The sequence below is a fragment of the Delphinus delphis genome, chromosome 20, assembly GCF_949987515.2.
Source record: "Delphinus delphis chromosome 20, mDelDel1.2, whole genome shotgun sequence".
Taxonomy (NCBI): Eukaryota; Metazoa; Chordata; class Mammalia; order Artiodactyla; family Delphinidae; genus Delphinus; species Delphinus delphis.
Window position 1 is genome coordinate 45,603,052 of NC_082702.1, and position 16,524 is coordinate 45,619,575.

Genomic DNA, 16,524 nt, shown 5'->3' on the forward strand with positions numbered 1-16,524 from the left:
TGTATGCCTTCTTTGGAGAAATGTCTATTTAGGTCTTCTGCCCATTTTTGGATTGGGTTGTTTGTTTTTTTAATATTGAGCTGCATGAGCTGTTTATATATTTTGGAGATTAATCCTTTGTCCGTTGATCCATTTCCAAATATTTTCTCCCATTCTGAGGGTTGTCTTTTCGTCTTGTTTATGGTTTCCTTTGCTGTGCAAAAAGCTTTGAAGTTTCATTAGGTCCCATTTGTTAATTTTTGGTTTTATTTCCATTACTCTAGGAGGTGGATCAAAAAAGATTTTGCTGTGATTTATGTCAAAGAGTGTTCTTCCTATGTTTTCCTCTAAGAGTTTTATAGTGCCCAGTCTAACATTTAGGTCTCTAATCCATTTTGAGTTTATTTTTGTGTATGGTGTTAGGGAGTGTTCTAATTTCATTCTTATACATGTAGTTGTCCAGTTTTCCCAGCACCACTTATTGAAGAGACTGTCTTTTCTCCATTGTATATCCTTGCCTCCTTTGTCATAGATTAGTTGCATGGGTTTCTCTCTGGGCTCTCTATCCTGTTCCATTGATCTTTGTTTCTGTTTTTGTGCCAGTACCATATTGTCTTGATTACTGTAGCTTTGTAGTATAGTCTGAAGTCAGGGAGTCTGATTCCTCCAGCTACAAGGGAACTTTTTAAGATGATAAACTTTTTTTTTCAAATACATTTCTCTTTGTTTTTAATGTTTTTTATTTATTTATTTTTGGCTGCGTTAGGTCTTTGTTGCTGCATGCGGACTTTCTCTAGTTGTGGCGAGTGGGGGCTACTCTTCGTTGCAGTGCGCAGGCTTCTCATCATGGTGGCTTCTCTTGTTGCGGAGCACGGGCTCCAGGAACCCAGGCTTCAGTAGTTGTGGCACGTGGGCTCAGTAGTTTTGGCTCGCGAGCTCTAGAGCGCAGGCTCAGTAGTTGTCATGCTCAGGTTTAGTTGCTCCATGGCATGTGGGATCTTCCTGGACAAGGGCTTGAACCCATGTCCCCTGCATTGTCAGATAGACTCTTAACCACTGTGCCATCAGGGAAGCCTGATGATAAACTTTTTAAGTGTTCTGTGTATTAATATGGTAGTGGTTACACTGGTATATATGTATTTGCAAAAATTCATCAAACTGTATGCTTAAAATGAGTGTATGTTAATTATACCTCAATAAAATAGATTTATTAAATGATACTCAACAGGGCAGAAATCATGAAGCTGGTAGTCGAATGCCTGGTAGTGGTACTCAGGTACGTGGTAGACAGTGGACAGTATCCTAAAAGATGTGCACATGAAATGCTGTGAAACTTCAGAGGGAGGAAAAAGTTCTTCAAATGGGAAGATGGGAGAGTGGTGGGACCTTCATATAATAGGTAACATTTCTGCTGAGCCTCTGAGAAAAAGTAGAGAGCATCTGGGGCAAGAATGTATCAAAGTGAAATTGGGTTGAAATTAATATAAGGGGGCCTAAGATGGGGGAGGGGAGGAGTCCCTAAAAAAGCCACATGCACCCTGGGGAAACGGGAAGAATGGGGGCGACCCCACCACTTTGGCCTTTATGACGTCAATTCAGTGAAACCTGGACATAAGGGCTTCAGCACCAGCTGGTGCAGTCACCAATTTCCCCCTCGGCCCTCTGCTCTGAGAATTGGAGTGGCAGCAAAGCAAACGCAGGGCCAGGACCAGGGTGGAGCAGTCCAGGCACCCAGAGCAAGCATGATGGGAGGCAGGGTCCCACAAAGGCTGAGCCCTCACTAACAGGCGCCGAGAGTGAGTGCCTCGCATCCTCATCCTGCTTTCTGGTTATCTGGGAGCAGGAGCCCTGGTGACTCATTCTTTCCTAGCCATGCTGAGTGCCCCCTGCAGGCCAGGCACTGTGTTAGATGGCGTATTAGATACAAGTCCTCAGGGGGCTCGCAGTCTAGCAGGAAGGGGAAAAACAAGTGTGAGAGGAGAAACCCGGTGGCCGTGGGTTCTCAGAGGAAAGACACTGGACCCAGACTGGGAGGGGGTGGTCAGCAAACTTTTGGAAAAACTGAAACCTCAGTTATGATTTGAAGAAGGTAAATCCAAGAGAGGGTGTAGGGCAGTCCCTTCTCAACCGGCCTCGTCTAGGATTTGGAGTTTGGCCTTAGAAACCAAGAGCCTACCCTGGCACTGACTTGCAGCAGCTGATGTGACTCTTTCCCTCCATCCCCATGCCTCTGTAGGTTTGTGATGTGGCCAAGGAAGCCCTACAGTGCCCCCCTGTCCCAGGTGGAATCCATCCCAGTAACCTCGGCATCTGTCAGCTTGGCAGCAGTCCCAGCAATAGAGTCCCCTGAGATGGATCTGAGTGATTTTGTTAAGTAAGTGCAAAGGCAAAGCCAGAATGGATTTCTTTAAATAGCATTCTTTTCTCTACACTGACTTACATTCTCAAACTCGTCTTTCATGTATTCTTCCAGCAGTTTAATGAGTGCCTTCTCTGTGTTAGGCCCTGGAGGGGGCATCTGGGATACAGAGTTGAAAGTCATCTCTGCTCTCAGGGAATCATAGCCTCCTGAGTCCTGAGGGACTGAGCCCTTCTGATCATGTTGCCCTCTCCATCTGCCAAGCCAGGGTCAGGTCAAGGGTAGAAAGCAGAAAAGGATATGACAATTGGCCATGTGTTATATGCTCACAATAAAATGTTCCGGCCTTGGGGACACACCCAAGTTGTCTGAAGAACTGCCAGAGCTTCTGAGAACTTTCTGTAAGTCAGACAAGGGCTTGATAGCCCAGGAAAAGAAGGGTTGGGGCCTATGGAAAATGGACGAGTTTGATGCCCTAGACTGCATGTTTGGGGGCAGGTAGTAACAGAGCACTGACCAGCTGACCCTTGAGAAACGTGTCCCTTGAATGAGAACCCCACTTATTCTTTGGGGTGCCGTAGAAGGGAGAGGAAGACAGGGCCATCATGCAGCTGAAAACTGTGTTGTGATGCTTGCCAAATGAGTGATTCTCCACATTTCATTAAACTCCCCAGGACTATCCTTGTGGATGAAGAAGTTGGATCTGAAGAGAGAGAGACCAAAGAAGCACAGGTGTCCATCATGGCGGTCTCAGATGTATGGTTTCCTTTCCCTGGGGTGGGTGGGCTGCACATCTTTATCCGGGTTCCTTCCCAACCAAACACCGACAGAACCAACACCTCAGTGAGAACCCAGACACCTCAGCAAATAGATTTTCTCTGTAATGAAAAAGCCATTTACCTCTAACCTTGGCGATCTTGTGCTCTTCCCAGCCCCTAGATAGAGGCTACAAAAGGAGAACTGTCTTCCACAGTAAAAACAAAGAGTAGATTGAGAGAGTTTACAAATTCATACTCTTAAATTCTCCTTCTAGAATGCTGACCTAAGGAAATCATCAGAAATACAAAGATGTATGTACAAAGGTGTGTGTTAAAACAGTTTAGAAATAGCAAAAAATTAGGAAAATTACTGTATGTCCATGATAATATGCAATCTTTTAAATAAGGTTTGTCTCAATATTGGCAGAGTCGGGGAAAGCAAGCATTTTCACACTTCGTAGGTAGGAGTATGAATTGGTGTAGCCTCTCTGACATGCAATCTGGCAGGTGTATCAAAATTTAAAATGCACAATTCCTCTGCTAAAATATTATTCTCCAGATGCACCTTTACGTTTACATAAAGACGTGTAACTATCCTTGTACACTGCAGCTTTGTTGGTAAAAGCAAGAAAAATTAGAAACGACTTAATTCCCCCAGTAGGAGATTGGTCAGATAAACTAAATTGCATCTGCACAAGGCAGTACTATGAAATCCATTTTAGAAAATGAAAAAGTTCTCTCTTTACTGATTTGGAGCAATCTCTGATATATTAAGTAAAAAATACTACATGTTCTGTTTTTTAAAGTATTTTAAATGATGCTTGTAAAGAGTATTTAGTCATATGGGAAGGTATCATTCATGCTATAATGTTAACTGAAAAAATCAGAATACAAATATATATACATATATACTCACACTATACACACACACAGTTATATCTGCAGAATAATCTGATGATGGATTTGTATTTCTTCCTTTGAAGCTTTCTGTATTTTCCACATTTTTTAAAATAAGTATGTGTGTGCATATAAAACACTTGTCTTTTAAATGTTAATTCTTTTCTTTTGTATATATTTTGAAAGATGTCATAGAAAATTCAAGAATACAGAAACATGAAAGCAAAAATTCTCAAAATCCCACCATTCATAGAAAAATTTCAGCAAATAACCTCCTAGATATCTCTATTTGCATATGCAGATCTCTGAGTGAATTTATGCACACTCACACTTGCAGGTGTGGTACATAGGCCTGTGTAATATTACATAAATGGAACTGCCTTTTTACTCAGTAATATGTTGTGCACATCATCCCTGGTTTATAAATATACACTGCATCCTCCTCCATGGATAGCAGTACCACACACACTTCATGTAAAGTGATCCCCTAGTGATAGGTATTTAGTTTACTTCCAAAGTTTTGCTATTACAGAAAACACTGAAGTAAACATCCTTGTACATACATCTTGGACACCTCCCCAGTTATCTCCGTAGGAAAAAAAAAGTGCTATTTAAAAAATATATACAACATACTTCATTTTTCTATCAGCTAGGGGGAGGAGCACGTTGATGACAAATTATGAATGTTTGCAAGTTTTTCCTCACACTTCTAATTCCCAGGGATTAAAAATGAACTCTGCTGAAACAGAAAGAATAGACACAAACCAGAGTCAGGCGGAGTTTCAGGAATCGCCATGGATCTTTAAACGGGATGAAATGTTTTCCATTGGGATAGAAGAAGTAAGTAACACCTCATGGGCCCTAGAGTCATCTGATACAATTCTTCTTACTGAACCCCTGCCCCAAGTTAGAAATTTAAATTTGCCCGAGCACTGTTACTGCCTTATCATCATGTATTTTCAGGGTGCTAGGCTAGTCACCTTTCATGGAGTCAAACAAGGTAAAGTCAGGAATCAATCTGTAAATTGGCTGAACTTTAGCTTGCCCTTTGCAGACTCTCATATGGAATGACTTTCTCTGCAGGTGTTTGATATTTTGCCTCTCTATGGAGTGCTGCGGCCACACAGTAGCCACCAGATATCATTCACCTTCTATGGACACTGTGACATCATTGCACAGGCTAAAGCTCTGTGTGAAGTGGATGGAGGGCCCACCTATGAGATAATACTAAGGGGAGAGGCCTCCCTGGTCCACTATTCCTTTGACACCAAGGACATTAACTGTGGATTACAGGTATTGCCAGCCATCGGGAGGAGATTTTCTGGGTTTGCCTTAAACGTCGGTCATAGTCTTTGTGCTCTCATCTCTCCTGGAACCCCAGTCAGCATAGTCTCACCATCACCCCTATCCTTGACCCCTAAGCTGCTTCCTAAGCCTGATCATCCCCCCACTGCCAACCATTTGCCAGACATTTTCACTTGCTTTTCTCATTGTCTCCTCAAATTCTGCATGTTAGACACTAAAATTTGCATCTTTATTCTCAGTCCAAAAGCCCATTCCACCCTCTTTGTTTCTTTCAATAGGACTACTCCCTTCTCAGTCCCTTGAGTTTACGAACTCCAAGGAATTTTCCACTGCATTCTGTCCTCCAGCTCCCCACATCCTTACAGGCCCGGGGTTTGCTAATTCATCAAGCATAATTCCTCTGAGTTGGTTTTCCCTTCCCATCACCAGTGCGATTATCACACTGCAGGATCTCAAGCCATGCCTAAATTATTACAGCAGTTCTTCTCAAGCTGTGAGGTGCATACGAATCACCTGGGAATCTTGTTCAAGTGCAGATTCTGATTCAGTAGGTCCAGGGTGGAGCCTGAGAGTCTGCATTTCTGACAAGTTTCCAGGTGATGTTGATGCTGCTGGTCCACGGACCCATGGAAGCAAGGGATTACAGTGCATTTCTGGCTTCTATCAAAAACTGATCTAAATATCATTGCCAGGTAGATTTTCCCAAAATTACCTTGGGAAAAGAGCAAAAATGATTGCATAGAGAAAAGAGTATTGTTTTGTAGTCAGAAGAACTGGGATGTTATCCTACTTTTACTCCCTACTGACTATGACCTTGGGCACATAACCTAACCTCTCCAAGTCTCAGTATCCCTCATCTCTAAAACGGGATTGGGGTAGCAATTCCTATTTCACCAGGTGGTTATGGTTACCTAAGTAAAGTGTCTGGTCAGTACTGTGCCTGAGTCAGAGAAGGCCTTCAATCATGAGTCACTGTGGATCAGAGCCAGGTTCCTCCACCTGAGTAAGGGTATCCTAAGCCCCTCTATTAACTGATGCTCCTTACATATTAAACTTTGTTTCTCATAATTTCCCATTATAAACTGCTCATTCATTTATGGCCAAGCTGGTTTACCCACTGGCCCTAATGCAGCCCAGCCCTTTCTGCTTCCATTTTTCCTATTATATTATCTATCTCATCCTCCGCTCTGCCAACTCCAAAGTCACACATAATGTAAGACCCAGCTCAACTCCATCCCTCAGTTATCTTCCTCTTACCCTATATTCTCTTGGCACTTAGAGTCTTTGCCATAATATAATGTACTTTCTAAATCTTGCTTTGGAATAATTGTCAGTTAATTCCATGTCTGTACAACTTCTCTCCCCAATTAGAATTTGTGTTATGTACTCAGATACCATATCTCCTACCAAATATGAATGGGAATTAGACCCCCCATTATATAGCCACTGCATTAATTTTTTTTTATTATTCAGTATTATTACTGAATTGTGTGTGTACATATATGTTTACAGGTTAAAGATTGTGCCTAAAATCAAATTCACCTAACACCTATTGGCACCTTGTGCGTTACTTTGACCAAATAGAATTGTCTTTCACTCCTTATCTCCAGGGTCTTCTGGGCAATTGGTTTTGGCTCAGCTCAGAGTGCTTCCTTTGTAGCAACTAGTTCTTCCCCTAGTTTGTCCTAAGAGCCCCCGAAGTGGCTTCAGTTTGTGGTTATTGGACCCTCTGAATTATGTTAGCAAAATCTCAGGAAAAAGAATATGGCTGGCCTATTACTCCCCTGTCTCTCCATAAAAATAGAAAAATTCATTCTAGAAAATTCTGAACTCAAATCTTATCTAAAAAAGCAAATCTTCGTAATATAAAAAAGCTTACTTTAAGATCCTCTAATATGAGTTCTTTGTGGGGAAGAAATCAGAGGTTCAGGAAGGTGAAATGCTCACCCCACAGCCGTACTAAACTAAATTAGTTGTTAGAAGACCTAAGACAGGGCCAGTCTCCAGGGTCTAGTGCTCCTCCCGCCCAGTAGGCACCTGGTTGTGATACTGAAATGTGGATTGGCCAGCATCTACCTCATGGAAGACGAAATCCGTGTCTGTGAGGCATGCTTGTCTCCCTGCCTTTGTCAGGATGACAGCAGCATCCCAGAGGGTGGGTGACAGAGGAGTCACTCTTCTCCTTCTTCTCCTCTCAAGCTGTTCGACCATGTCACAGAGAGTGAAATCACACTCAAGAACACTGGGAAAGTTGGCTTTGAGTTCAGCGTTCTGACTGACCCCCAGTCTCCGCCAGACAACCTTCTGCCTGGAGTGCCACTCATCCAGCCTCTCTCAGTAAGTAGCCCATCTCCCCCCCCAACCCATGACGGCCACCTGATGATGGTAGGAGGGGCCCAAACCCAAACCTGCAAGCCACACCCCAGGAGCTGAGATTGTGCTAAACATTCACTGCCAGGATTATGGGTGTGATTTTTTTTTTTAATTAAAACTAACAAGCTCTCAGAGACAAGAAAAATAAATATATCCAAGCCCTTCCTTCATTCATTAAACAACTATTTATTGTGTCCTCCATTAGCCAGGCACTGTTCAGGCACCAGGGGTTAAACAATGAACAAGATATACAATCCCATGGATTTTTTTTTCATGATTATAAGAATAGTTTATTTCCACTTATGTCCTCACACTTCCCTTGTAATTCCTTGAAGCCGAGGGCCTGCTCTACTCTGACTACAACAAATAAAAGCAGCTTTTTGTTGGCAGTAGTGAAAACACCAGTAGACTGCAGTGAGCCGTATTGGTTTAAGTAGCAAATGGAAGAGATGGTTCCTTGCACATATTATGTTAATCTAACAGTTTTAAGGAATTTTTGTCGAGTTCATCTCATCATGAAAATAATACATAATTGTTATAGAAAAATTGAAAGATATGAAAAAGGATAAAGAATGAAATTATAATTGTTCATCATCTTACAATCCAAAGATAAAAGTGCTGTCATCTTGGATGATAGAGTCTATTCCTCCCCTAAATTATCACATATATTTGGGTCTAGTGCTAGTTTCTCTGTTCTTTATTGATCTGTTTGCCAGTACCTACATCCATAATATACTATTTTAAGTGTTATAGCTTTAAAATACATCTTAATGTCTATTAAGTCAACTCCCTTTTAATTCTTCTTTTTCCAATTTGTCTTAGATATTCTTTTGAATTTTACTTTTATGTTCTTCCTAAGTTGAATGCCTACTTTTCTTTCTTTCTTAATTAATAATGGAAAAATGTGAGTACACATTTGCCTCAGTACACCTTTAGCTCCATCTCATAATTTTAAAGAAAATTATAGATTGAAAAAAGGAAGTTAACTTTGCATATTTCATACATTTTAATATCAACCATTATAATTTTAATTATTTTCTAAGTTGTCTAGAATTGTAGTTTTATCTACAAGTGTAATTTTAAAGTATATTTTTCTCTTTTTCAAATTTCCAAATGACTCAGCTTTTTCTTTTTGTTATTGAAACTCTTGTTAATGTGAAGTTAATACTGAATTTTTCATATCATGGCCAGGTAATATGACCTTCTGAATTCCTACTTTTATTAGTTTGTTAATATATTTTAGTGGTCTAAAATGATTTTTTAATACCAGTGAATGTTTGGAAACAATGTTGTCTGGACTGTAGAATGCAGATTATGATGAATCTTTATTAAATTAACCTCTATTAAATTATATTATCCAAATCTTGTATCCCTTTTTCTGTTTAATTATTCTAAGACTAAGAATGGTATATAAAAAGTTTTCTAAGACTAAGAATGGTTTATAAAGGGTTTTGGTATATAAAAGACTAAAAATGGTATATAAAAAATATATAAATTTTTGTTTTATCCATTTTCATTTCTGTCTTATTTGACACACAAGATTTAATGACTATTAAGTGTTCATCCTGTACTGTATATTTTATCTATTTTAAATTGCCACTTTCTTCCCTTTTAATGCTTTTTACTTTGAATTCTTCTTTGGTATTAATATTGTATCTTTCGAAGTACCATATTAGCTATCTTTCACAAGGTTTGGTATATTGTGTTTTTCTTGTGGTTCAGTTCTATACATTTCATAGTAATCACAAGTATATCTTTTTCTTTGGCTGTGGGTTCACTCCTTCACTCTGAGGATATGTCTTTCATTTATTATATCTTCAAGTATTGCTTCTCCCCTATTTTCTCCAGTCCTTTCTGCTAAAGCAACTTTTAGACATATGTTGGACCTTCTCATTCTGTCCATGTTTCTAAACCTATATGTCACATGTGTATCTCTTTACTCTTTATCTCTCTAAACTGCATTCAAGATAATTACCTCAGCTCTTTCAGTTAACTAATTTTCTTTTCAGCTGAGTATGATCTACTGTTTATACTCTGCATTCCTAACCCTACTCTGCATTCCTAACCGTATTCTGCATTCCTAATTTCAGTGATCATATTTTTCATTTCAAAAATTCCACCTGTTATTCACCTCTTTCACTGGGATTTTAATTTCTTCGTTTATCACTAATCATTTTGTAGATTCTTTTAAGTTATTCTAATTGAGTTATTAGGGATGCCATTATTCCTATTTGTGTGACTGTTAACTCTCTTTCATTATCAATGCTTTCCCTGTATGACATGTAATTTTTGACTTGGGATCATCTTCCACTGACACCGTTTTCTCTGTGACAGCCTCATTCACCCTGGATTGCAGGGTGGTGCTACAGTAGTGTTGCAGTTGTTTTTGCCAGGTACCCCAAGGGGTCAGATTTTGAGTTAATGTTTTGTTTGTTTGTTTGTTTTCTTTCTTATTGGAGTATAGTTGCTTTACTTGAGTTAATGTTTTGACCTGGATTAACCACAGTGATCTGTCAGTGTGTGTGAAGACTCCATGCACATGCATGATACAGGCTTGAGCATTCTGTATCCCATGGGATACATATTTTCCCCACCTAGGATCCCAGAGAGATACAAGCTTCCTTGATTCTTCCCTGAAGTGCAGAGAAATAACAGGAGTGGCCGCCCTTCATGGCTCCAGCCTCGTGCAGGGATTTGCCCTGTGTGCCCACCTCACATGGGTCCAGGCTGCATCTCTCTATTTCAGTCCTTGGGTGGTAGGAACTGTAGTTGGGTCTGATGTCACCCATGGTCACCAAGTAAAGGCTCTGAACTTAACCACACTGGCTAGGTTCCATCTGTTTCTTTTTCACATCAGAGGATCTATTTTCTTTCAAGCTCACTATATATTGAAAGAGAGTTTTGTTGTTGCCTTTGTTGTTGTTGGGCCTTATACAGAATATCCTTACACTTGTAGCATGAGAGGGAGCTATAACAGTGCAGTCACCAGCATTTTCAGAACCAGAAGTAGGAGGATTTTTCATCCCCATATACTTTTTCCTGGTTTGGGGTTACTCCCTGTCCCTGACTCTCTGCTCCTGCTGTTTACACACGGTGGCTTCTTGAATCTCATTGATACAATGGATTAGATATTATCTTATTTTTTCTTCTTTCTTATAGGAACTCATAGAATATATTTGCTCTTATTCCTCAGAATCATCACTGTGTCATGGGTCCCCAGGATCATCCCCCAGGTTTAACGATTCTCTAGGGGGACTCACCAAAAGTTGTACTGGTGACTATGATTTATTCCAGCCAAAGAATACAAGTAAAATCAGCAAAGGGAAAAAGCATATGGAGCAAAGTTCAGAAGAAACCCGGCGCAGGCATCCAAGAATTCTCTCCCAGTGGAGTCACGCAAGATGCTCCTAATCCCCCAGCAATGAGCTGTGACTACACAATATGAGAGCTACCACAGAAGCCCACTGGAGACTCAATGCCAGTGGGGCCCAGTCACACAGACACCCTCTGCCTGGCGCATACCAAAATTCCAGTCTCCCAGAAAGAAAACAGGTGTTCAGCATAAACCATAGTTGTTTGCACAAAAAAGTTGAGGCACAGTGAGCCATTCTTACCAACTTTGCAAGCAGGCTTTTCTAAGAGTAGCAGTTTTAGGACTGCTATGTTAACTCTTTTTGTACTTCCCCCTTCTTTTGAACTGGATGTTGTTTTTATGGTTCCGAATGGGATTTTTTTCTCTGTATGTTTTTTCTTTTCTATATTTACCAGATTTCCTGCTATAAGGCCAGATTCTTAAAATGAAAACAAATGTTTACAGAGTCCTGCAGTGTACATGAATGCTTGAACATATAACTAGATAGAGAAAAATTTTCCACCAGAATAACATGAGAGAACTATCGGTTATTGGAAAAATACATTGTTACTGCTCAAGATAAAAGCTGAGACCCACCCCACTACCCTCCAGGGCACTGAGTGCAGGAAGAAAGAGAATTTTGTAGGAAACAAGAGAATTTTGTGGATTGCTCAAGACAGGGGTGAGGAGAAGAGAGAATGAGCGTGGGAAGGTGAATCCTGGGAAACACTGCACACTGCAATTTGGCTCCACCTTATAACACTCCCCACATACACACTCACACTCACACATTCCATAAAATGTGCAAAATTTCATAAAATGCTTCATGTGAGTGAGTGCATTGTGAAATTTGGTGACAAGGCTCAGTTCTGTTCAGTGAAGCAGATAGCATGTAAGGAAGTGAGAGAGTGGAGGCCAAGGGAAGCAAGAGAATGAGGCAATGGCTTCTCATAGAAATGATGGCAATGATTTTTAACTGTCACAGGCACTTTGAGGGTTGGAGATAAGTTTATTAACACTAGTGGGCTCATGGACCCCCATGGTGTGTGTGGGTGTGTATTTAAATAAAATATGGATTGATATCCACCAATCAGTGTTAATCATTATTTATGTGTCAGTAGTGAGCACTAGTGATCTTCATTAAATTTTTTCTTGTCTTCATGCTCTAATTTTTCTTCAAAGAATATATATTACTTGTAACATCAAAAAACAATAAAATACGTTCAAAATTATGAGGCCCCTTCAAAAATGACTTTTAAAGCACTTCTAAATGGCTTGAACCTATACTAGCATTTTTCCCTAGTTTTTTTTTTTCAATGTTGGCTCCTTTTTGGAATTTAAAAAAAAATTTTATTGGGGTATAGTTGATTTACAATGTTGTGTTAGTTTCAGGTGTACAGCAAAGTGATTCTGTTATACATATACATATATCCACTCTTTTTTAGATTCTTTTCCCATATAGGCCATTACAGAGTACTGAGTAGAGTTCCCTGTGCTATACAATAGGTCTGTATTAGTTATCTGTTTTATGTATAGTAGTATGTATATGTCAATCCCAGTCTCCCAATTTATCCCTATAAATATCAGTTAAGTCCATCTTGTTTAATGTATCATTTAAAACTTGTGTTTCCTTATTTGTTTTCAATTTGGATGATCTGTCCATTGTTGAAAGGGGTGTTAAAGTCCCCTACTATGATTGTGTTACTGTCAATTTCCCCTTTTATGGTTGTTAGCATTTGCCTTATGTATTGAGGTGCTCCTATGTTGGGTGCATAAATATTTACAACTGTTATATCTTCTTGGATTGATCCCTTGATCATTCTGTAGTGTCCTTCTTTGTCTCTTGTAATAGCATTTATTTTAAAGTCTATTTTGTCTGATATGAGAATTGCTACTCCAGCTTTCTTTTGATTTCCATTTGCATGGAATATCTTTTTCCATCCCCTCACTTTCAGTCTGTATGTGTCCTTAGGTCTGAAGTGGGTCTCTTCTAGACAGCATATGTACGGGTCTTGTTTTTGTATCCATTCAACCAGTCTGTGTCTTTTGGTTGGAGCATTTAATCCATTTACATTTAAGGTAGTTATCGATATGTATGTTCCTATTACCATTTGCTTAATTGTTTTGAGTTTGTTATTGTAGGTCTTTTCCTTCTCTTGTGTTTCCTGCCTAGAGAAAGTCCTTTAGCATTTGTTGTAAACCTGGTTTGGTGGTGCTGAATTCTCTTAGCTTTTGCTTGTCTGTAAAGGTTTTAATTTCTCCATCAAATCTGCATGAGATCCTTGCTGGGTAGAGTGATCTTGGTTGTAGGTTTTTCCCTTCCATCACTTTAAATATGTCCTGCCACTCCCTTCTGGCTTGCAGAGTTTCTGCTGAAAGATCAGCTGTTAACCTTATGGGGATTCCCTTGTATGTTATTTGCTGTTTTTCCCTTGCTGCTTTTAACATTTTTTCTTTGTATTTAATTTTTGATAGTTTGATTAATATGTGTCTTGGTGTGTTTCTCCTTGGATTTATCCTGTATGGGACTCTCTGTGCTTCCCGGACTTGACTGACTAGTTCCTTTCCCATATTAGGGAAGTTTTCAACTCTAATCTCTTCAGATATTTTCTCAGTCCCTTTCTTTTTTCTCTTCTTCTTCTGGGACCCCTGTAATTCGAATGTTGGTGCATTTAATGTTGTCCCAGAGGTCTCTGAGACTGTCCTCAATTCTTTTCATTCTTTTTTCTTTATTCTGCTCTGTGGTAGTTATTTCCACTATTTTATCTTCCAGGTCACTTATCTGTTCTTTGCCTCAGTTATTCTGTTATTGATTCCTTCTAGAGAATTTTTAATTTCATTTATTGTGTTGTTCATCATTGTTTGTTTGCTCTTTAGTTCTTCTGGGTCCTTGTTAAACGTTTCTTGTATTTTGTCTATTCTGTTTCCAAGATTTTGGGTCATCTTTACTATCGTTACTCTGAATTCTTTTTCAGGTAGACTGCCTATTTCCTCTTCATTTGTTTGGTCTGGTGAGTTTTTACCTTGCTCCTTCATCTGCTGTGTTTCTCTGTCTTCTCATTTTGCCTAACTTACTATGTTTGGAGGTCTCCTTTTCACAGCCTGCAGGTTCGTAGTTCCTGTTGTTTTTGGTGTCTACCCCCAGTGGCTAAGGTTGGTTCAGTGGGTCATGTAGGCTTCCTGGTGGAGGGGACTGGTGCCTGTGTTCTGGTGGATGAGGCTGGATCTTGTCTTTCTGGTGGGTAGGACTGCCTCCGGTGGTATGTTTTGGGGTGTCTGTGCCCTTATTATGATTTTAGGCAGCCTCTCTGCTAATGGGTGGGGTTGTGTTCTTGTGTTGCTAGTTGTTTGGCATAGAGTGTCCAGCACTGTAGCTTGCTGGTCATTGAGTGGAGCTGGGTCTTAGCATTGAGATGGAGATCTCTGAGAGAGCTTTTGCCGTTTGATATTATTTGGGGCCAGGAGGTCCCTGGTGGACCAGTGTCCTGAACTCGGCTCTCCTACCTCAGAGGCTCAGGTCTGGCACCCGGGCAGAGCACCAAGACCCTGTCAGCCACACGGCTCAGAAGAAAAGGGAGGAAAAGAAAGAAAGAAAGAGAGAGGGAGGGAGGGAGGGAGGCAGGGAGGGAGGGAGGGAAATAAAATAAAATAAAGTTATTAAAATAAAAAATATATTATTTTTTAAAAAGTAACAAAAAAAAGAAAGAAAGAAGAGAGGAACCAAACCAAAAAACAAATCCACCAATGATAACAAGTGCTAAAAACTATACTAAAAAACAACAACAACAAAAAAAAAACGGGCAGACAGAACCCTAGGACAAATGATGAAAGCAAAGCTATACAGACAAAATCACACAAAGAAGCATACACATACACACTCACAAAAGGAGAAAAAGGAAAAATATATATATTAAAAAAAATAAAGGAAGAGAGCAACCAAATCAATAAACAAATCTACCAATGATAATAAGCTCTAAATAATAAACTAAGATAAACATAAAACCGAAAACTACTTAGATGCAGGAAGCAAACCCCAAGTCTACAGTTGCTCCCAAAGTCCACTGCCTCAATTTTGGGATGATTCATTGTCTACTCGGGTATTCCACAAATGCAGGGTACATCAAGTTGATTGTGGAGATTTAATCCTCTGCTTCTGAGGGTGCTGGGAGAGTTTCCCCTTTCTCTTCTTTGTTCACACAGCTCCTGGAGTTCAGCTTTGGATTCGGCCCCGCCTCTGCATGTAGGTTGCCGGAGGGCGTCTGTTCTTCACCCAGACAGGAGGGGGTTAAAGGAGCAGCAGATTAGGGGGCTTTGGCTCACTCAGACCAGGGGAGGGAGGGGTACAGAATGAGGGGTGAGCCTGCAGCGGCAGAGGCCGGCGTGATGTTGCACCAGCCTGAGGCACGATGTGTGTTCTCCTGGTCAAGTTGTTCCTGGATCACGGGACCCTGGCAGTGGCGGGCTGCACAGGCTCCCGGGAGGGTATGTGCGTATAGTGACCTGTGATTGCACACAGGCTTCTTGGTGGCGGCAGCAGCAGCCTTAGCATCTCATGCCCGTCTCTGGGGTCTGTGCTGATAGCCGCAGCTCACGCCCATCTCTGGAGCTCATTTAGGCGGTGCTCTGAATCCCCTCTCCTCGCGCACCCCAAAACAATGGTCTCTTGCCTCTTAGGCAGGTCCAGACTTTTTCCCAGACTCCCTCCCGGCTAGCTGTGGCGCACTAGCCCCCTTCAGGCTGTGTTCAGGCAGCCAAGCCCAGTCCTCTCCCTGGGGTCTGAACTCCAAAGCCCGAGCCTCAGCTCCCAGCCCCCGCCTGCCCTGGCGGGTGAGCAGACAAGCCTCTCAGGCTGGTGAGTGCTGGTCAGCAGCGATCCTCTGTGCGGGAATTTCTCTGCTTTGCCCTCTGCACCTGCGCTCTCCTCCGTGGCTCCAAAGCTTCCCCCTGCCCACCCACCATCTCCACCAGTGAAGGGGCTTCCTAGTGTGTGGAAACTTCTTCTCCTTCACAGCTCCCTCCCAGAGGTGCAGGTCCCATCCCTATTCTTTTGTCTCTGTTTTTCTTTTTTCTTTTGCCCTACCCAGGTACGTGGGGAGTTTTTTGCCTTTGGGAAGTCTGGGGTCTTCTGCCAGCGTTCAGTAGGTGTTCTGTAGGAGCTGGTCCTCACGTAGATGTATTTTTAATGTATTTTTGGGGAGGAAGGTGATCTCCACGTCTTGTTCCTCCACCATTTTGAAGCTATCTCCACTAAAGCAGTTTTCACAGTGATTTTTCCCATTGACATTCCCACCAGATGTGTTGAAATGTGAGTTTCTTTTGGTGCATAGTCTTACCAAATTTGGCAAACTTTACCAATCTTATGGTTTAAAATTTTTTTCATTATGATCTTAATTTGCATTTCCCTGGTTACTTATAAGGATAAGCAGCTTTACTGTTTGTTTGCCATTCTGTTTCCTCTTTTATGAAATGCGTGCCCACATATGCTGCCTATTTTTCTATTG

General features: G+C 41.0%; 1 protein-coding gene across 1 annotated transcript in view; it reads left to right on the forward strand.

Moving 5' to 3' along the window:
* HYDIN (HYDIN axonemal central pair apparatus protein) overlaps positions 1–16,524 on the forward strand; it is a 432,285-nt gene that overhangs the window by 290,824 nt on the left and 124,937 nt on the right. Inside the window, 5 exon segments of the mRNA XM_060000506.1 lie at positions 2,216–2,353; positions 3,013–3,094; positions 4,714–4,833; positions 5,077–5,286; positions 7,498–7,635. Coding sequence (XP_059856489.1) covers positions 2,216–2,353; positions 3,013–3,094; positions 4,714–4,833; positions 5,077–5,286; positions 7,498–7,635 — 688 coding nt within the window.